Genomic DNA, 19,257 nt, shown 5'->3' with positions numbered 1-19,257 from the left:
CAGACACGCGCTGAGCGCCTGCTACCTGCCAGGCACTGCTCTAAGCAGTGAGCAAAACCAAGCCCCGCTGTCGTGCTCCACATGGCATGTCAGGAAGAAGTGTTAGGGGAGCTGACAGGCACGCAGGGAAATCCCCCAGGGGCCACCAGGCAGAGCAGGGCTGCGCCTGACGGCGGGTGAGCTGGGCTGAGCCCCAGCAGACGCCGCTGACCAGGGAAAGCCTGTGAACAGATGGGCTGAGCTGGCTCGGCCACACGAGGCCCCTGGAGCGAGAGGACATCTGTGAGGCCCAGCCCTCATTTTGATCCCTTGACCTTTTTCCAGTTGCCCCTGGATGTCTTCAACAACTACTTCAGCCTGGGCTTTGACGCCCACGTCACCCTGGAGTTCCACGAGTCTCGAGGTTGGCAGCCTCCCACTGAGGCCAGGGCAGGGTGGGCGCAGGAGTGTCCCCAGGAGGGTCAGACCCTGCTCCCGCCAGTGAAGGCATCCATCCCAGCCCTCCCCCAACCCCCCCTGGGCAGGCTGGGGTGACTCACTGGCCCCCACTGCTTGTCTCCACCCAGAGGCCAACCCAGAGAAATTCAACAGCCGCTTTCGGAATAAGATGTTCTACGCCGGGGTGAGTGGAGTCTGCACCCCCGCCTGTGCCCACCTCTTCTACCACCCGTGCCCCAGCCCACCTGTGTCCACCAGGCCCCAGGAGCCCTGCCGGGTGCTGGTGAGGAAAGATCTCTGTCAGCAGATGGTGACGCCCTCTGTCTCCCACAGACAGCTTTCTCCGACTTCCTGATGGGCAGCTCCAAGGACCTGGCCAAGCACATCCGAGTGGTGGTGAGCGGGGCCAGGCTGCCGTGGGTGGGCGGGCCGGAAGGGAGGGAGGCGGAGGCCACCTGGCACATGCACCTCAACACCCACCCCGCCCGCCTCCAGTGTGATGGAACGGACTTGACTCCCAAGATCCAGGACCTGAAACCCCAGTGTGTTGTTTTCCTGAACATCCCCAGGTGAGGAGGGGGCTCCCGGGGCTGTGGGGGGTGGGCCCTGCTGTCCTTGTCCTGCAGAGACTGTGTTTTGAGGCCCATGTCATCGCCCCCCCATGCAGGTACTGTGCGGGCACCATGCCCTGGGGCCACCCTGGGGAGCACCACGACTTTGAGCCCCAGCGGCACGACGACGGCTACCTCGAGGTCATTGGCTTCACCATGACGTCCTTGGTGAGTGGGTGCTGGGCCCACGGTGCCTGGGAGCACAGCCCAAAGATGGGAAGGGGTCACCCATACTCACCTCCATGGGCCATGGCGGCCTAGTTCACCCTCACCTCCCTTCTTTGTCTCATTCCTCTGGCTTGAGAGCGGCACCTACCCCCTCTCCTCGCTATGCCTCGGGATACCTTCACTCCCCACTCTGACTGGGGAGTCACCCTCATTGCCTCTGTCCCCTCCCTTTCCCACCAGGGGTCTCGGCCTCCCCTCTGCTCTCTGGCCAGGGGTCACTTTCACCTTTGTTCTCTGGCTAGAGTTTCTGCTTCAGAAGGAGCAGAGTCTGGGACCCCCCTGCCCCCAGCCCTGGTGCCATCTGACCCGAGCTTCCTGTGCCCACAGGCCGCGCTGCAGGTGGGCGGGCACGGCGAGCGGCTGACACAGTGTCGTGAGGTGGTGCTCACCACATCCAAGGCCATCCCAGTGCAGGTGGATGGCGAGCCCTGCAAGCTTGCAGCCTCACGCATCCGCATCGCCCTGCGCAACCAGGCCACCATGGTGCAGAAGGCCAAGCGGCGGAGCGCCGCCCCCCTGCACAGCGAGTACGTCCCACCCTGCCACGTGCCCTGGGTGCCAAGGCCAGACCCTGCCCTCTCTGGGCCTTGACTTCCCCATCTGTAAAAGGGGCTGACTGTCCCTCTGCCCCAGGGGTGTTGGGAGTGGGGCGGGACCTTCTCTCGGCACGTGGTTTGGTGCCAGGCTGAGGGTGGCACCGAGGCAGGGCCCTTGCTGAGCCCTCACTTGCCGGCCCTGCCCGACAGCCAGCAGCCGGTGCCCGAACAGCTGCGCATCCAGGTGAGTCGCGTCAGCATGCACGACTACGAGGCCCTGCACTACGACAAGCAGCAGCTCAAGGAGGCCTGTGAGTGCCGTGGGGCGGCCTGGCAGGGTGGCCAGGAGGGGCTGAGGCAGCCGGGGCCCCCTTGGGCAGGGCTGTGGGGTGCAGCCAGCTGCTGACAGGTGCTCTGTTCTCCAGCCGTGCCGCTGGGCACTGTGGTAGTCCCAGGAGACAGTGACCTAGAGCTCTGCCGTGCCCACATCGAGAGACTCCAGCAGGTAAGGGGTGGGGGGCTTCCCCAGCTGCCCACCGAGAGGGTGGCGGGAAGTGAGGCCAGGCCTCTTCCTCCCGCAGCCAGCTTGCCCTGTGGAGCCTCCTCTGTGCTGGTTGCCCCTACTTCAAGTTCCCTTCCCTCCCTGGCCCCCACTCTATCCCAGCCTGGCCTTTGCTTCTCTCAACAGGAGCCCGATGGTGCTGGAGCCAAGTCCCCAACATGCCAGAAACTGTCCCCCAAGTGGTGCTTCCTGGATGGTGAGTCTATTCCCAGGGTGCCAGGCTGTTTCCTGTTCCCTCCCTAGGGGATCCCAGGTGGGGGCAGCAGAGGACCTGGGCCTGGACATGACACTCCCTGATCCTCAGCTGCCCTCTCTCCCACAGCCACCACTGCCAGCCGCTTCTACAGGATCGACCGAGCCCAGGTGAGCAATTGCAGGCTGGCTCCAGCCACAGCTGCTTCCGGGCCCCAGGGTTGCCTCTCCTGGGACGCCTTCCCTGTTAGCTCCCCCAATGGGCTCACCTCTGTCCTCATGCCCCTGAGGGCTTTTACACTTGTCTGTGTGCACGGACAGGGCGTGGCCCTGCCCTCCACACTGGAGAGTATAGGGTGGTGCCAGCCGGAAAGGCAGCCGGGTACCTACCAAAGGCTTGCTGGGGGGGGTAGGAGGGCCTGGTGGCCCAGAGCCATCCAGGGAGACACAGAAGCAAAGGCACTCTGGCCAGGCGCCAGCTCACCTGGTAAAGTCTGGGCAGTCGGAGGAGGCGTCAGGAATGGGCAGGAGTGGGAGAGGGACAGCAGGGCCTGGCCATCTCCTTTCGGTGTTTGTGCCTATGACAGGCTTCTCCAAGCCCTACCAGCCTTGCTGCCCCTCGGCCCCCACCGTCAGGTGCCCTGACCTCCCGCCCTGACCTCCCCCCACAGGAGCACCTCAACTATGTGACTGAGATCGCACAGGATGAGATTTATATCCTGGACCCTGAGCTGCTGGGGGCATCGGCCCGGCCTGACCTCCCAACCCCCACTTCCCCTCTCCCCACCTCACCCTGCTCACCCACGCCCCGGTGAGTCCTGTGTCCCGTCCCTCCAGCCCCTGGCTTTCACCCCACCTGTAAGCCGATGACTTCTGAATCCCTGCTTCCAGCCCCTCCACCAGTTAACTAAATGGTGTCAACCCGAACCTGGCCAAAGCCCACCTGACGGCCTTCAGCCCTGCGGTTCCCTGGGGAAGCGGCCTCACGTCCACCCGGGTTCCCTCCCTGACTTCTCCCTCCTCTGGACCTCATCCTTCAACCAGTCCTGGCAGCCCCCCGCCCCACCACCTGAGCACTCCTCTCCACCCCTACTGCCACCAGCCCTTCCTGGCTGCCACGCCCTGGCCCCCAGCTCTTGTATCCCTGTGGCCATTCGTGCCCTCGCACCCCCATCTTCATACCACGGTCAACTAAAAATGCAGAGCATACCAGGCCACTCCCCAACCTAGAAGCTTCTTTCTCAGCAACCCTTTGGACGTGGATTCTCCCCAGGCCCCCCGTCATTGCACTGGGCTCCCAGCCCCCTCCCTGAGTTCACCTCCACCGTCCTGCCCCACTCTCTTCTCTTAGTTCTTTGAGGCGTCAGGTGTTTGCCACCACTGGACTTCTGTCATCGCTGCCTCCAACTCTTCCCCCATCTTTCCGGAGCTCCCCCACCCCCATCCCATTCGAATCTCAGCTTGGCTGTTTCCTCCTTGGAGAGGTTACTCCCAGGACCCCCTCTGCAGGAGTGCCACACCACCTGTTCTGAATTCTTCAGAGCACCTCCGCTCTCAGAACTCCTTATTTATTTGACTTGTTTGCGTACCTGAACTAGAATGTAAGCTCCATGAGGGCAAGGCCTTCCTCTGTCTCGTTTCCCTGCTGTATCCCCAGTACCTGGAATAGTGCTTGGTGTGTAGCAGGCACTCAATAAACTGTTGAAAGGATGAAGATGCCCCCAGTTGGGGCTGGGGAGGGCGACCAGCTGGCCTGTGCCATAGCCGGTCACAGCACATCATGCTCTGTTGCAGGTCACTGCAAGGGGATGCTGCACCCCCTCAAGGTGAGGCCTCTCCCTCTGGGGCCCCTCCTTTCTGCCTGGTTGGGGGCAGGAGGCTCAGTGGGGTGGGGATAGGGCCCAGACACAGCCTTACACAAACACAGCCTTTGAGCTTCACGCACCAACCGAGCCCTGGGCACACACGCCCGGCCGGCACAGTCCTGTCCACTGAGGCACCAACCCAAGCCCAGACCTCTGACTGCAGAGTTACGGGCAGGTATTCCACGCAGGTGAAGAGCTGATTGAGGCTGCCAAGAGGAACGACTTCTGCAAGGTACTAGCTCCAGGCTCCAGTTCCTTCCCCCAGCAGCTCCCTCGGGCCCTGGGGAGGAAGGCCTCTGGGTTGGGCCAAGAGCTGACCTGCTCAGGTGCTGTCATCTGTCATCATCTGGCCCTCTGTGGGATCTCCAGTGATTGTCCCATTCCACTTTGCCGTTATCTCTGTCTAGGCCACAATAGATGGCTCCTAGTAGGGGCTTCCTAGCTCAGTCCACCTGTCCCTGTTGCTTAGAAAGGAGCAGGTGAGAGGAAGCACTGCTCCAGGGTTTGGTCACCAGTGCTGCCAGATAGCCCACGGGCTGTGGGGTGAGAGGCCCCTCCTCTGGTGCTCCGGAGAGACCCACAGAGGCAACTCGGGAGTAAGATGTGTGAGCGCACTCATTTCAGGCCTGTGCTGGTGTACCCGGCTGTGGGCCAGCGTGTGAGCTCGGGGAAGGAGGGGTGGCCCCAGGAGGTCCAGCCCTGCCATGCCTCCTGCCCTCAGCTCCAGGAGCTGCACCAAGCTGGGGGCAACCTCATGCACCGAGACGAGCAGAGCCGCACGCTCCTGCACCACGCAGTCAGCGCTGGCAGCAAGGATGTGGTCCGCTACCTGCTGGACCACGGTGAGGCGGGCAGTGGAGCCCAGGGCCTGGGTGCCAAGGTGGGAGGAGGAGGGGCTGCCAGGCCTCTCTGATCACCCTCTCCCCTTCTCCAGCGCCCCCAGAAATCCTTGATGCGGTGGAGGAAAAGTGAGTATCTGGGCAGTGCAGAACCTCGGTCACCCCGGAAACCACCCTTTTCCCCACCCTTCCCATTTTGTCAGGTCAGAGCCCATAAACTTCCTGGCCACATCTGTCATCCCCTGGGCCACCCCTATTGCCCCAGAGCCCCGAACTTCCTGCCCTTTCTGATGGCCCTTGGGAGACAGATGGGTGGATCAAGGGATGGGATGGGGTACACAGCTATCCCCTGCTCCCCCAGCGGGGAGACCTGTTTGCACCAGGCAGCGGCCCTGGGGCAGCGCACCATCTGCCACTACATCGTGGAGGCCGGGGCCTCGCTCATGAAGACAGACCAGCAGGTGAGCAGACGGCAGGCAGGGAGCCCACGAGGGCACCAACCAAACCTTTCCCAAGGTCATAGAGGGGAGCTGGGGCTGGGGACTGTCCCTGGGAAGACACAGTCCAGACCCTGGGAAACCTGAGCCAGCAGGGGAGGAGCTGGTGGGCAGAGAGGCCTCCCTCCCTGACCAGGCCACAGGGAGGTAGAGCCCCTGCCTCTCAGCCTGCGAGGGGTTAGGCCTGCCTCTGGCCCCTGCTGATCGCAGCTCTGCCCTCCTCCAGGGCGACACTCCCCGGCAGCGGGCTGAGAAGGCTCAGGACACCGAGCTGGCCGCCTACCTGGAGAACCGGCAGCACTACCAGATGATCCAGCGGGAGGACCAGGAGACGGCTGTGTAGCGGGCCGCCCACGGGCAGCAGGCCCTGGCCGCATGGCCAGGGGACGAGCGCCCTTCTTGCCCACCTCACTGCCACATTCCAGTGGGACGGCCACGGGGGGACCTAGGCCCCAGGGAAAGAGCCCCGTGCCGCCCCCTAAGGAGCCGCCCAGACCTAGGGCTGGACTCAGGAGCTGGGGGCCTCACCTGTCCCCCTGAGGCCCCCGCCGGACCCGGAGGCTCACAGGGAACAGGACACGGCTGGGTTGGATATGCCTGGGGGGGGGTTCTGGCGCAGGGCGCTCCCTGGCCGCAGCAGATGCCCTCCCAGGAGTGGAGGGGCTGGAGAGGGGGAGGCCTTCGGAAAGAGGCTTCCTGGGCCCCCTGGTCTTCGGCCGGGCCCCCAGCCCCCGCTCCTGCCCCACCCCACCTCCCCCCGGGCTTCCTCCCGGAAATTCAGCGCCTGCTGCACTTGCCCGCCCTGCCTTGCTTGGCACCCGCTCCGGCGACCCTCCCCGCTCCCCCGTCATGTCATCGCGGACTGTGCGGCCCGGGGGAGGGAGGCGGGACTCTCACGGTGACATGTTTACAGCTGGGTGTGACTCAGTAAAGTGGATTTTTTTTCTTTTCTGCTTTTCTTCTTTTGCGGGGAAGGTCTAACAAGCAGCGGGGGCTGCGGGGTTGTCCTCGGGGTGCGGGACTGAACGCCGTCGACAGCACCTTCCTGGCGCCCCGGCTCCCGTTTGGTGGTTGGCCCCAAGGCCTGCCCGGTTCCTGACCTCTGCCCGGCGGCCGCGCTCGTCGGGGCCGGGGGCGGGGCCGATCCCCCCGGCTTCCCGCTTCCCGCGGAGAACAACAATGAAAGTGAAAGAGGGGTGGGGCGGGGGCGAGCCCGGGTTCTGTGGCCCATTTGCCCTGTGGCCTTGAGCAAGCCCCTCCCCCAGGCCTCGGGGGCTCTCCCAGTTTGGGGGAACCGGGCGAGGCAATGCCACAGGCCCAGGGTCAGAGGGGGTGGGCACTTGCAGCCGCCGCTGTGGCCGGGTCTGGAACTTCTCAGACGGCTCCTGTCAGCGCCAAGTTTCACCAAATCCAGGCCTGCGGGCTCCTCCCCCAGGACCCCCACTCGCAGTCCCTCAAGCCTGTGCTCCCGGAAAGGCACTGGGCGACCGCACGCGTGGCTTTCTCTGGGGGACCGGGTCCCAGACTCCCTCCAGCACAGCAGAGCGCCTCCCTGCCCATCCGCGGAAACGGCCCCAGGTGGGCCGCGGCCGGCCGTGGAGGGGAGCGGGCCCGGCGAGTTATACAGGCGCCGGGGCTCCGCGGCAAGCAAGAGAAGCCGGGGCCTGAGAACGGCCCGGGCCCTGGCGTACGGCAGGGGACGACCCGGGATGGGGGCAGCGGGCGGCGGCGCAGGGAGTGGGCCGGGGGCCGGTGTGCGCGGGCGGGACGGGGCCCGGGGTCGGGAGACCACCGCTCGGAAGACGGGGCCAGGAGAGGCCGCCGTCGCAGCGCAGAGGGCACCGGCAGGGAGAGGCGAGGGCGCGGGGCCGGGAACACGGACGCCGGAGTAGAAGCGCGGGGGGCGCGGGCTGGAGCGGGGGCGGGGACGCCGGGGTCGGGGGCGGTGCGGGTTTGAGGGGAGGGGGCGGGGCGGGTCCTTCCCTGGGGGGGGGGGTGGGGAGAGGGGGCGGGGGCCCATGTGACCGGCTCAGACCGGTTCTGGAGACAAAAGGGGCCGCGGAGGCCGGAGCGGGACGGGCCCGGCGCGGGAGGGAGCGAAGCAGCGCGGGCAGCGAGCGAGTGAGCGCGCGGCGGCCCCTGGTCCGCCCGGCCGCGGCCGATCTGGGGGCTGGGGGCTGGAGGCGAGGGTGGGGGTCTGAGCTGCGTCCTGGGCTCGAGGCGTCCCCCGGGGAGTCGCCTCTTGGCGGTGCGTCCGGGCTAGCGGCGAGGGGCCGCCCCAAGTCTTCCCACCGCCGCCACCCTAGCAGCCCGACTTGAGGCCTGGAAAGTGGAGCACGCGGGGGTGGGAGGGCCCTGCACGCGGCCCCCGGTGGGGAAGGGGACGGGCCAGGGACTCAGACACGCACTCTCCCCGCAGGATGCAGCACCGAGGCTTCCTCCTCCTCACCCTCCTCGCCCTGCTGGCGCTCACCTCCGCGGTGGCCAAAAAGAAAGGTGATGGGGGATGATCGAAGGAGGGCTGGGGACGGGCAGGCGAGGCCCCGCCACCTCTGGGCTGGGCCGCCTGGGTTCCTAGCCTGGAACCCCAGGAAGGCGGCCCCCGAGGGAGTCTCCCCGTGCCCCCGTCCTGAACTCTGTTCCTCGCGCGTTGTAGATAAGGTGAAGAAGGGCGGCCCGGGGAGCGAGTGCGCTGAGTGGGCCTGGGGGCCCTGCACCCCCAGCAGCAAGGATTGCGGCCTGGGTTTCCGCGAGGGCACCTGCGGGGCCCAGACCCAGCGCATCCGGTGCAGGGTGCCCTGCAACTGGAAGAAGGAGTTTGGAGGTGAGGCGGGGCGCAGGCGGAGGGCAGGAGAGGGGGGCACAGCCTCGCCGAAGCCTGGGCAGACCCTTGGAGGGGGGCCGCGGGCCGCGCAGCGCTGACCTGGGCCGCTCTCTCGCCAGCCGACTGCAAGTACAAGTTTGAGAACTGGGGTGCGTGTGATGGGGGCACAGGCACCAAAGTCCGCCAAGGCACCCTGAAGAAGGCGCGCTACAATGCTCAGTGCCAGGAGACCATCCGCGTCACCAAGCCCTGCACCCCCAAGACCAAAGCAAAGGCCAAAGGTCAGGGAAAGGAGAAGGGGGTGGGGCTGTCGCAGGGGGCTGCCCCCCCGCCTGTGAGGGGACCATTCCAAGTTAAACCTTGAGTTTTGAGTCCTGGCCAGTGGCTTCCTGACATCGCCTCACTTGGCTTCCCTGCCTGGAAAAGTCTGAGATGGGCACTACAAGAGAGGCCGCAGGTGATGCTGGGGACAGAAATCCTCCCTGGCCCAAATAGGGACCACTCCAACCACTCCATTGGAGCATCCGGCTCAGGACCCAGGGAGAGTGTCCTGGAATGGCTTGCCTTTGCCAGTTCTCCAGCCACTGGCAGCATTTGGTCAGCTCTGCCCTTTCTAGTCTTGGGAGGAGGTCAAGGCCCACCCTGGGCCTCTCAGCTCACTCCTGACTCAGCCCAGCGAGGCCAACAGGGCAGGGGTGAATCTGCCCGCTTCTCAGGTGAGGAGGCTGAGGCTGTCCTGGACCAGCACTGGAAACTTGAAGGTTTTCTGATCCCAAGTGGAAATAGGAAGCTGGGGGTGTCCGATGTCCACATCACAATAGCTGCCTCATCCCTTGCTTCCGGGTCAGCTGATTGGAAACCACTAGGGGGCAGAATCTTCTCCTTCCGTGATGCCTGGGTGTTTGTGGAGCCGGCGGTCTGCAATGGGTCGGCCTAACTGCTGATATGGTATTAATATTTCTTTCTTGTTTTACAGCCAAGAAAGGGAAGGGAAAGGACTAGATGCCAAGCCTGGATGCCAAGGAGCCCCTGGTGCCACATGGGGCCTGGCCCACGCCCTCCCTCTCCCAGGCCCGAGATATGACCCACCAGTGCCTTCTGTCTGCTTGTTAGCTTTAATCAATCATGCCCTGCCTTGTTCCTCTCACTCCCCAGCCCCACCCCTAAGTGCCCAAAGTGGGGAGGGACAAGGGATTCTGGGAAGCTTGAGCCTCCCCCAAAGCAATGTGAGTCCCAGAGCCCGCTTTTGTTCTTCCCCACAATTCCATTACTAAGAAACACATCAAATAAACTGACTTTTTTCCCCCCCCAATAAAAGCTTTTCTTTTTTAATATATAAAAGCCCCTTCCCAAGGAGTTTGCTGTGGAAACGTGTTTGGGAGTGGGAAGGTGGGGAGAAAGACCAGGCTGTAGGGACTGGTGGGTTTCAGAGGGCTTGGGGGCTTGGTGGTGGGTGCTCTCCAGAGCTCATGGAAAAAGCAGAACAATTACAGACATTCCTTCCAGGGCCCCTGAAAGGGTGCCCTCCATCAAGTCGCCTAAGCCTGTCGGTCCTCATCTCCCCCAGGGACCAGGGCTGGGGAAGGGAACCTGGCTGACTCACTGGAACCACCACATCTATCTCAGCCCCACCCAGTCAAAGATCTTTTGATACAACCCACAGCCAATCAGGAAGGTTCTACCTATGGGGGAGAGCAGATGCGGGGACTGCGTGCCTACCTCACTGCCCACCTCCCCCCTTCCCACTGTCACGGAAACCTGAGTGAGCCACCAGGCTGACCCCTTTCCTCGTACCTGTGTGACCCAGGCCTCAACCCTGCAGAAGCCAAGGGGTGAGAGGTTTGAAGAGGGCAGATGGGAATGCCGCCCACCACAGCCTCACCCTGACTCGATGTGTGACCTGGGACAGCCTTCTAAGGCCGGGGCCGCAGGAAGCTGTCTTCTGAATAAATGGACCACTCACGGCTCAGCCTGGGATCGCAGGAGGCCAGACCTCAGTTCCTGAGAGAGAACCCCTGACCTCCCAGCTGCCCCATCTTAATGTGACAAGGGCAGTGCTGCTGGGGTTGGGGGGACCTGGCCTCCATCATACCCACCCAGAACCTGGCTAAGTAGCTGCAGCCAGAGGAGATTTCTGCCCCTGGAGTGGGATTTGGGGAGAGGGGGCTGAGCCTACATGCGGGGTGCAGGGGGGCAGAAAGCACCGATTACAGCAGAATGGGGGACCCCACCCTTCTACTCCCTTCCCAAGCCTCCTTTTCCAAGCACCGGCCCCTTTGTTCTTCCTGAGGGGGCCCTGGGCTTCAGCCCCTGTCCAGATGTCCATTCTTCCAGCACTGCTGATGGTTGGTCACAGTGGGGCAGGTGCCCACCCAGGCCATTGCCCTGCAGCTCGCTGAAGCAGGGCCACAGAGGTGGGCCAGGCGGCCCCAGTTCAGACACTCCCTGGGGTGAGCCTCCTCAGCCCGAGCAGAGATCTGGTCTCTGAATGCAGCCACAGAGCCTCTTCTGAGCTTCCTCCTCAGCAAACATCAACACAGAATGGTGCCTGCAACTCTTCCCCACAGCAGGTGAGCTGTGTGGTCCCCCAGCACACGCACGCAACACCAGCACCTCCTAGGGCACTCCTGCCTGCCTACCTGGCAGTGCCGATGTTCCGATACTGGCACAGCAGCAGGTGCCGGAAGGTCTTTTTAAAGGTGGCGTTGCACAGAGCGTAGCAGGCAGGGTTGATGGTGCTGTTGACGTAGCAGAGCCAGTAGCCGATGGACCACACCGTGTCAGGGATGCAGCTCTGGCAGAAGGTGTTCACCAGGACCATGACGTTGTAGGGCGTCCAGGTGAGGATGAAGGCTAGCAGGATGGCAAAGATCGTTCGTGTCACTTTGCGCTCCCGGGCCGCCATCTGCCGCTTCTTGCGCACCTGGTTGCGAGCGATGCTGGCGAACTTGCGGGCGACGTTGGCCGCAGGGCGCATGCCAGCCGGCGTGGCAGGCACAATCTCAATGGCTGTTACACACTCATTGCCTGTCTGCTTCGTCACAATCTGGATCTTGGACCATTTGGAGGCTGGGTGGAGGGCCCGCGGCTGCAGGGGAGGGGCGGGCATGGCGGGCGTGGTGGTCTCTGTGGTGGACAGCTCTGTGGCTGGGCGTTCCTTGGTGTTCTGGGTGGCACTGCCTGAGCTGGACTCATTGGAAGTGTCCTTATCAGCCACGGGGCGCGGCGGCGGTGGCAGCGCCGGCGGGGGGGCCTCCTCCAGCTTGCCATTGCGCAGCTCCTCCCGGGCGGCCTCCCCGGGCGGGGGCTTCTTGATGCTCTGCTTCATTAGTGGGCTCTTGAGGAAGGCCAGCGTCTTGGCTTTCTTCTCCTTCGGGCCCTCGGGCCGGTGCTTGTGGACTCGGCTGCGACTGGCCAGGGAGATGTGGATGTACAGCACCGTCATGATGACCACAGGCAGGTAGAAGGCAGCAATGGCTGTGCCAAAGGTCACTGCTGGGTTGGACAGGAACTGGATGAAGCACTGGTTGTCGGGCACCGTCCGCTTGCCCACCACAAACTGCCAGAACAAGATGGCAGGTGCCCAGAGCACGAAGGACAGTACCCAGGCGGCAGCAATCATGAGGCCTGCCATCTTGGTGGTGCGCCGGGCAGGGTAGGTGAGGGGCTTGGTGACGCAGAAGTAGCGGTCAAAGCTGATGATGAGAAGGTTCATGACAGAGGCGTTGCTCACCACGTAGTCCAGGGCCAGCCACAGGTCGCAGACCACGGCGCCCAGGGGCCAGTAGCCCTTGATGATGTACACGGTGTAAAGGTTCATGGAGAAGGCGCCTATGATGAGATCGGCACACGCCAGGCTGAAGAGGAAGTAGTTGTTGACTGTCTGCAGCTGCCTGTTGACCTTGATGGACAGCATCACCAGGATGTTGCCCACGACAGTCACCAGGCTCAGGGAGCCTGTCACTGTGGCAATGAAGACCATTTCCACCGTCTCATAGCGATTGTGAGATGATGACGTGACCAGGCGCACGGACTGATTGCCCGAGCTGCCATTGACAGGTGTGAAGTTAGCCATGTTGGTTGCCAGGGGTGGGTAGGCCACGTCTGGGGAGGAAGGGGAGAGAAAAGCATGAACTACAGAAGGGAATGGGGGAGTCATCTGGAGGTACACTGGGGTCAAGGTGACAGAGGGACATTCTCTGGCAGAATGTCTCGAGAGAACTCTGTCCCGCCATCCCGCATTTGCCCATTCATTCAACATTAACTGAGCACCTACTATGTGCCAAGCATTGCTCAGGGTGCTGTGGCTACAGAAGTGAATAAGACATACATGGCCCCCTGCCTCATGGGGGGGAGACATGCAAACACGTGAGCCACAAAAGAAAAAAAAAGGCAGGGTGACGAGAGAGTGAGTCAGAAGGCAGGACAGGCATGACTCCTTGCTAGGTGATCAGGGAAGCCCTCACCCACCTTCTGGGTGATCCTCTGGGTGATGAGGAGCCAGCCACAGGAGGAGCTGTGGAGAGTGGCCCTGCCAGGGGCAGTAGCCACAGCAAGGGCCTGGAGGCAGCGCAAGGCCTGGACAGAGGCCGGTGCTGGAGGAGCTCAGGGAAGCAAGAGGAGGAGGAGAGTGGTCCCAGCGGCATGTGGGCTCTGGGGAGAGGTGTTCTGTTCATCCATTTACCCGCTCGGTCATTTCCTAACACCTGCTCTCCAACCCCTGTAGAAGGCACTGGGACAAAGGCAATAAGAGGGGTAGTATGAGCACCTAAGACTGATGGTCTACTAAGTGCCAAGCACTTTTGACACTTAAAAAAAGTGTCTATTTGTTTATCAATTTATTTGTAGAGACAGGGTCTTGGTATGTTGTCCAGGCTGGTCTAGAACTCACGAGCTCAAGCCATCCTCCCACCTCCTGAATAGCTGGACTCCAGGCGCCACCATGCTGGCAACACTTTTTATAGTGTTAACTCATTTCATCCTCACAACAAACCTATGAGGTAGATACCATTTTTTCTCTACTACTTACAGATGGGGAAACTGAGGCACGGAGCTGTTAAAAGCCTGACCAAGGTTTCACAGCTTCTTGCATTACGTTGCTGGTGGGGATAAGTGCGGGGTGAGGTGGTGAGAGGAAGGCAGTCCCGTAACGAAGGGCTCTGGCTGAGGGAGGCCAAAGAGCTCCGGGAGCCAGAAGGCTTTGCAGGGGACCAGAGGCGGTGCGTGGAGCTGGGCACCCCAGAGAGGAGGAGAGTCCCTGCAGAAGGGGCTTCGGGAGGTACCTGCCACTGTCACGTCCCCTTCAAGGAGTCCTCAGCTCCAGCCACAGGGCGTGCAGCTGGGAGGGAGGCAGTGCAGGGGTCACTAGGTTATCAGAGAACCCTGAGGCCCAACTGGGGACCCATGAGGTGAAAGGATTGTCCCAGAGGGAAGAGAAGGGCTGCCAGGGCTGCCTCTTCCCTCCGCAGTCCACTCCCCACGCCGGGCGGCGCCCTAGCTGGAGTCCCCACCACAGGCCCTTCCCTGAGCCTGCCCTCCCTCCCACCAGGCTCCTCTTAGCTCTCCTCCCCCTCTTCCTCTTCCCTCCATGTGAGGGAGGCCCACGCCAGCTCTGAGTGCCAGGGCAGCCGCTCAGCCCAGCCTCCTTCACACCCGCCAACACACACACCGCTCCACAGACGCACGCGGGCCCATCACAGCCACGCCAGCCCAGCAGGCATGGTCGGATACGCAGTTCTGTGCGTCTGTGTGTGAGAGGAAGAGAGGGCGCGGCAGCCGGCTGTGGAGGAAGGAGCACTAACCTGCAGCCTGGGCTCCGGCTCTGTGGCCTGAGACAAACCACTGCCGCTTCCTGCACCTCTTTCTCATTTGCAGAATAGAGACGATCCTGTCCTGGGAGATCCTCCCCAGCAGCTATAGGGATTAGCACCTAAACTCGATCTCTATACATAAACACAAAAATGCACTGCAGGCTGGGGCCAAGGGCCAGGGTAACCGCCCCAAGTCTGACCCCAGCCCTTTTATTCCACCATCGCAGATACAGACCCAGCCTCCTAGCCTGATAGTTCAAGTTCTCCTGTTCTAAATCTTTGGTTCGTAGGAGGAGAGGCTGAGAGCAAGTGTTGTCACCCCCAAGGTCACACAATGAGTCAAGGGCAAAGACCAGATACTGCCCTCTCTTGGGGTCCCTGACAACCCCATTTGGCTCTGAGAGCCTCTGAAATAGAAGCTCAGGTGTCACTCTCTGAGCTGTCCCCTCCAGCACCGGGAGGCTGCCCTCCCCCAATCACTCACGTGCAGGAGGGGACAGGGCAGGCAGGAGCAATCAGTCAGCCAGCCCCAAGGAAACTCACTTTAGCCTCCCAGGGCAGGATACAGGCCAGCAGGATGATAACAAACGGGGCTAGAAGTGCAGAATGTGAAAACATAATAGCTCTTGTTTATTGAGTGTTAACTGTGCGTCAGGAACCCCTCTGAGCTTTTAATATAGATTATCTGGTTTAATCCTTACAACAGCCTGAAAAGGCAGGTATTATTAGTGTCCTCATCTTACAGATGTAAATATCCTCTTACAGACGAGGATAATGTTAATCAACTGGCCCAAAGTCACCAGGTTAGGAAGTAGGGGTGGGGGCAGGAGAAGAACCCGGGAACCTCCTTCTTAAGTCCAAGGTGCTACTGCTCAGAGTTGACCTCCTGCCTCCGCTCCCCTCGACCCGAAAACCACACAACTGAGGGACTGTCCAGGTGAGGCTTGGGTAGGGTCCCCTCACATTCCTGCTGGCTTCTCGACTTAGCTTTCCCAGAAGACAAGCGATGTCTTGTCTTCTCCCAGATCCTGGCGGCTGGGCTGAGCCGGGACCACAGGATGGCCGGTGATTAAGTCCTGCTCTTGGCCCGCGTGAGGGAGCTGCCAGGTGCTGACAGGGCGAGGCTCAGGGTCTCCCCGACTCCGCCCCGCCCCAGCTGTCGTCGTTTTGGACACCTCGGGGTCACCCGCAGACATTCCGACCCCCTCTGGCGCCTTTCCCTGGAATCCAGATACGCCTGGGATCTGGGGAGCGAGCCGCCGCTGCCGGGGCTGTGCGCACCGCTAGATGGCAATGTCGGTCCCTGGTGCCCGCTCCGGACCTAGACCGTGCGGCCGCCGTTGGCCACCGCCCCCAACTCCAATGCGACTGCGAACCCAGAGGAGCCCTTAGGCAGAGCCTCCCTGGGAAGAGACGTGGGGTCCCCTCGCCAGGCCCCTTGGGACGCCGCCCCAGAGCTGCCCTCGGCTCTGCGCGGGGTTCTCGGGTGGGAAAGTTGAGGGAGCCCGGATTCCACCCGGCACCCTGCGAGGAACGTGTGGGCGGGAGCGCGAGTGCGAGTTCTGTTTGTGTGTGCCTACGGGGGAGCGCGAGTAGACGCTAGTAGCTGTCTGCATGTGCGTGTGTGTGCGCACGGCCACGCCTGGATACCAGTGCGCCCGTGAGAGCGCGTGAGCATGCCGCGCCGTGTGGACACGTGCATGTGCATGCGTGTGCGTGCCTAGGGTGCTGTGGCAGGGAGGATGCACACGGTTCGGGTGCCTCTACACCTGTGGACTTGCATGCACAAGCAAATGCAGGGCCGAGAGTGGGTGACCGGTCACATTCCAAACGCCCCTGCCGGAGACTCAGCCAGACCTTAGCTGTCCGCCTGAGCGCGGAGAGGGTCGGGCCAGGAGCCTGCATAGGGATTGTACCTGGCCTGTGGGTGAAGGGTTGTGCGGGACAGGAAGCCAGACTACTAGGGGCTGCGTGCGACGGGCCACCTAACTTTGGGACGCCGTCTCAGCCCGGTGCCCAGAGGTGTCCATGTCCTTAAAGATGTGGCAGAGTCCCAGCCTCTGACTGACATCTGTCGAGGGGCCTCTGCGAGAGTCGCCCAACCCGGGCTTGAGGGACACCAGGCACGCTCAGCTCTAATAACTCCCCTAAGAGGCGTTATTGCCAAAAGCCGCCCATTCTCGCGGCGAGAGGGCACCGGCAGTGCACCCACAAGGCGGAGGCCCGGACGGAGCTGGGGTCAGGCGAGTGCAAGACTCTTTTCCTCCTTCTCTCCTCACCCTGCACCCTACCCCAGAGGCACTGTCTAGCCCCTGTGACCAAAGTGGGGACCCAGTTTCTCAGGTAGGGTCGGGCGGGCCTCGAGGGCCGGGTTTTCCTAGGCCATCTGGAGGCTCCTCCATGTCTCCGCCGTGGTCGAAGGAGCCCTGGCTCTCGGGTGCCCCGCCCTCCCTCCAAGCCCCTAGCACGCAGTTCCTGCAGCCTCTGGGCGTGGGCACTGTGCTTTCCCGAGTCCTCGACACCCCTCTTCCCCGGGCGAGACCGGAGGGGGTGCTCCGCACGCCCGTGGGGTGGTTTGGGGTATAGGTCTTCGGTTCTTGGGCATTCACTCCATGGCTCTGGGAAGGCTGTGGCCCCTGGATCTGTCCCTGGGGCGAGAGAGGAGACTCCAGAGTCCAAGGGAGGGAGAGGCGAAGATTTGGCACCGACATTGTGCCCAACACTTCCGTTGCGGGGCCGGAGGAGGGGGCCTGGAGCTAGAGGACCCCGGCTCGGAGGCTGGGCAGCAACGGGGGGTAGTACCGGAGTGGGGGAGGGGTGTCGGGGAGGGCAGGGGTGTTTTCCGTCGGGGCTCAAGGTCGTAGATGGAGGACTCCAGGGGCCGGAGTGGGCTGGCAGCGCGGGGGCAAAGGGGTGGAGGGAGAGGGAGGGCGGGGAGACGGCGGGAAAAGGGCTCTTTGGGGCTTCAGCGCCTGGCGCCCTGCAGAGCCGCCAGTGGGAGGGCTGGAGTGCCGGGTCCCACCCCCGACGGCTGCCCCTGGCTCCGTGGGGTCTGTGGGCGGGCAGTCCCCCGCCCCCGACATCCTGGATGCCCACCCCTTCCCACGGACGCACCCGGGCGCACCTGGAGAAGGCTCCGAGAGCCCCCGGCCTTGCTTCCAGCGGGATCCCCCAGCCCCGGCCCACTGCCGCTCCCGGCACCGCGCTCGCCCCGGAGGGGGTCTGGCGCCCTGTCCCAGTCGAACCCACCTCTGGGGAGCCTCAGGGCGTCCCGGGGACCTGCTTCCTGCTCTTCCCGGCGAGCCCCCCGCCCCCGCGCCGCCGCGGAGCCACTTACCCGCCGCCTCTGCCCAGCTCCCCTCGCGCCAGACAGACGGCGGGACGGACTCGCGGCCCCGCGGGCCGGCGGGGCGGGCGGCCGGGCCGAGGGCCGGGGGCGGGGACGGGGTGTCGAGGGGCGGCCCCTGCTCCGCCCGCAGCTCCCGGCGCTGTGGCTCCGACTCGCGCTCACGCTCGCACTTTTCCCCGAGCCGCGTGATGTCACGAGGAAACAGCCAATCGTGGCGGGGCCGCGCCGCCCGCCCCGGGCCGGTCACCCGGCGGCGACGCGCGGGGGTCAACACCCGAGGCGTCGGAGAGCCCGGCGGTCCGCGCCCCTCTCGGGGGCCGGCCGGCAGCTCCCCGCCTGGGCACAGAGGGCGCCGCCCACGGCCAGCGACGCAGGGGAGCAGGGGGCGCTGCCCTCCGGGGGGTGGGGGGTGTCCGCGTTGTCATGGGGACGCGGCGCCCCCTCGCGGGCTGGGGAAGGAGCTGGCAGCCGGGTCCCGCCGCGCTCCCGCCTCCGCCCTGACCATACTCCCGGGACCCTGAGCTATTTTCGCGCCTCTCCGGGACCTCAGCGCCCTGCGTGGCCCCGCTCGCGGTTTGGCCGCGAGGCGCGGGAGTCTGACCCCAGCGGGAGGCTGCGGGTGGGTGGGGCGGGCTGCGCCGCCGGGGATCCGTCGGGGTCGAGGGCCGGGGAGCTCCAGCCGCGCCGCTGCCTGCCGGCCGGGCCGCCCGCGAGGAGGGGCGCCGTCGGGGCCTGGGGAAGCGCAGGAGCGGGTGGACTGGAGAGGTTCGGCCGGGGAGAGAAGAGCCCACCGCGGACCACTCGCCCGCACCCGCTCGGCTCCCTGCTCGGCGTTCCGGGCCGGGGAAGGGGCGCGCCCCCGCTCTCCCAGCCCCGGGATGGGACGCGCCGCCAGTCCAGCCGCAGCCTGGACCGCGAGTTCACCGCCGCCTGTGAGGGACAGTCGGTTGCCCAAGGTCGCCGGGGCCAGAGCCCGGGACAAGACCCCGGAGAGCGGGCAGCCAATCTCAGAGGTCGCTGGGAACCGCACGGGCCGTAGCCTCAGGACTCGGGGCCTCGCCCAGGCTGGGCGGACACTGGGGCGGCTTCAGCACCTCGGAGAGCTCCCCGCGCCCTGGCCCAGCGGCCTCGCCTGCCTTATCCCGCTCCAGCGCTTGTCTCCCTCCGAGAGCGCCCTTCCGGGGGACCGCTGGGGTCGGACGCTCCCCACTGCGCCCAGGACCGAGGCCTGTAACCCCAAATTCTGATCGCAAACATTTGATTAAGCTTAAGACGTCTGGTTTCTTCTCTCGGGGAAACAACTCAAGACCCTCCCCCGAGGGCCGGAGGTGGTGAGGGCGATTGCGGGGGCGGCCGTGGAGGAGAGGCAGGAGCCTCTTGGCAGAGAAAGGGAGGGAACTCGAGTAGAAGCCAGCGCTGCGGGGCTCTTGGTGTGGGGTTCTCCGCGCGCAACCCGGAAGTGGAGGTCGGGTCCCCAGAGCTCGCGAGCGCGACGGCTGGGGTTGG

At 64.0% G+C, this 19,257-nt stretch overlaps 3 protein-coding genes across 20 annotated transcripts in view; 2 read left to right on the top strand and 1 right to left on the bottom strand.

The window, feature by feature from the left end:
* Positions 1 to 6,717, top strand: part of DGKZ (diacylglycerol kinase zeta) — a 47,506-nt gene extending 40,789 nt beyond the window's left edge. For 11 of the 12 annotated variants that reach the window (XM_055281720.1, XM_063640862.1, XM_055281721.1 and 8 more), the window contains 17 exons: positions 325 to 403; positions 567 to 622; positions 772 to 834; positions 934 to 1,007; positions 1,106 to 1,217; positions 1,605 to 1,804; positions 2,024 to 2,124; positions 2,239 to 2,318; positions 2,502 to 2,571; positions 2,698 to 2,738; positions 3,239 to 3,378; positions 4,362 to 4,393; positions 4,621 to 4,664; positions 5,154 to 5,274; positions 5,367 to 5,400; positions 5,633 to 5,732; positions 5,995 to 6,717. In XM_055281720.1, the coding sequence (XP_055137695.1) occupies positions 325 to 403; positions 567 to 622; positions 772 to 834; positions 934 to 1,007; positions 1,106 to 1,217; positions 1,605 to 1,804; positions 2,024 to 2,124; positions 2,239 to 2,318; positions 2,502 to 2,571; positions 2,698 to 2,738; positions 3,239 to 3,378; positions 4,362 to 4,393; positions 4,621 to 4,664; positions 5,154 to 5,274; positions 5,367 to 5,400; positions 5,633 to 5,732; positions 5,995 to 6,111 (1,464 nt within the window). In that variant the 3' untranslated portion in view covers positions 6,112 to 6,717. Of the gene's footprint in view, positions 1 to 324; positions 404 to 566; positions 623 to 771; positions 835 to 933; positions 1,008 to 1,105; positions 1,218 to 1,604; positions 1,805 to 2,023; positions 2,125 to 2,238; positions 2,319 to 2,501; positions 2,572 to 2,697; positions 2,739 to 3,238; positions 3,379 to 4,361; positions 4,394 to 4,620; positions 4,665 to 5,153; positions 5,275 to 5,366; positions 5,401 to 5,617; positions 5,733 to 5,994 lie in introns of all 12 variants that reach the window. The other variant, XM_055281724.2, reaches the window with a different exon arrangement.
* An 86-nt stretch (positions 6,718 to 6,803) lies between these two features.
* On the top strand, positions 6,804 to 9,909 carry MDK (midkine). Of its 5 annotated transcripts, none has more exons than XM_055281778.2 (5): positions 6,804 to 7,455; positions 8,188 to 8,264; positions 8,425 to 8,592; positions 8,712 to 8,873; positions 9,569 to 9,909. In XM_055281778.2, exons 2-5 carry the CDS (start codon positions 8,189 to 8,191, stop codon positions 9,592 to 9,594), a joined length of 432 nt encoding a protein of 143 aa, XP_055137753.1. In that variant the 5' UTR covers positions 6,804 to 7,455; position 8,188; the 3' UTR covers positions 9,595 to 9,909. The 5 variants fall into 5 exon arrangements, with proteins under 5 accessions (XP_055137753.1, XP_055137751.1, XP_063497042.1 ...); XM_055281776.2 differs by having other exon boundaries at positions 6,947 to 7,346; XM_055281777.2 differs by lacking the exon at positions 6,804 to 7,455 and adding an exon at positions 7,785 to 7,889.
* On the bottom strand, positions 9,885 to 17,903 carry CHRM4 (cholinergic receptor muscarinic 4). 3 transcript variants are annotated; one of them, XM_063640948.1, is made up of 3 exons: positions 17,652 to 17,884; positions 13,063 to 13,324; positions 9,885 to 12,696 (listed from the first exon to the last, which is right to left on the bottom strand). In XM_063640948.1, the coding sequence occupies exon 3, from the start codon at positions 12,665 to 12,667 to the stop codon at positions 11,228 to 11,230; it is 1,440 nt and encodes a 479-aa protein (XP_063497018.1). In that variant the 5' UTR covers positions 12,668 to 12,696; positions 13,063 to 13,324; positions 17,652 to 17,884; the 3' UTR covers positions 9,885 to 11,227. The 3 variants fall into 3 exon arrangements, with proteins under 3 accessions (XP_063497018.1, XP_055137744.1, XP_055137745.1); XM_055281769.2 differs by lacking the exon at positions 13,063 to 13,324 and having other exon boundaries at positions 17,652 to 17,903; XM_055281770.2 differs by lacking the exon at positions 13,063 to 13,324 and having other exon boundaries at positions 17,740 to 17,903.
* Positions 17,904 to 19,257: the final 1,354 nt, after the last annotated feature.

This window comes from Symphalangus syndactylus, chromosome 6, assembly GCF_028878055.3.
Source record: "Symphalangus syndactylus isolate Jambi chromosome 6, NHGRI_mSymSyn1-v2.1_pri, whole genome shotgun sequence".
In the NCBI taxonomy this organism is placed as follows: Eukaryota; Metazoa; Chordata; class Mammalia; order Primates; family Hylobatidae; genus Symphalangus; species Symphalangus syndactylus.
The sequence above is the reverse complement of the archived record's forward strand: the minus strand, read 5'-3'. Positions and strand labels throughout refer to the sequence as shown.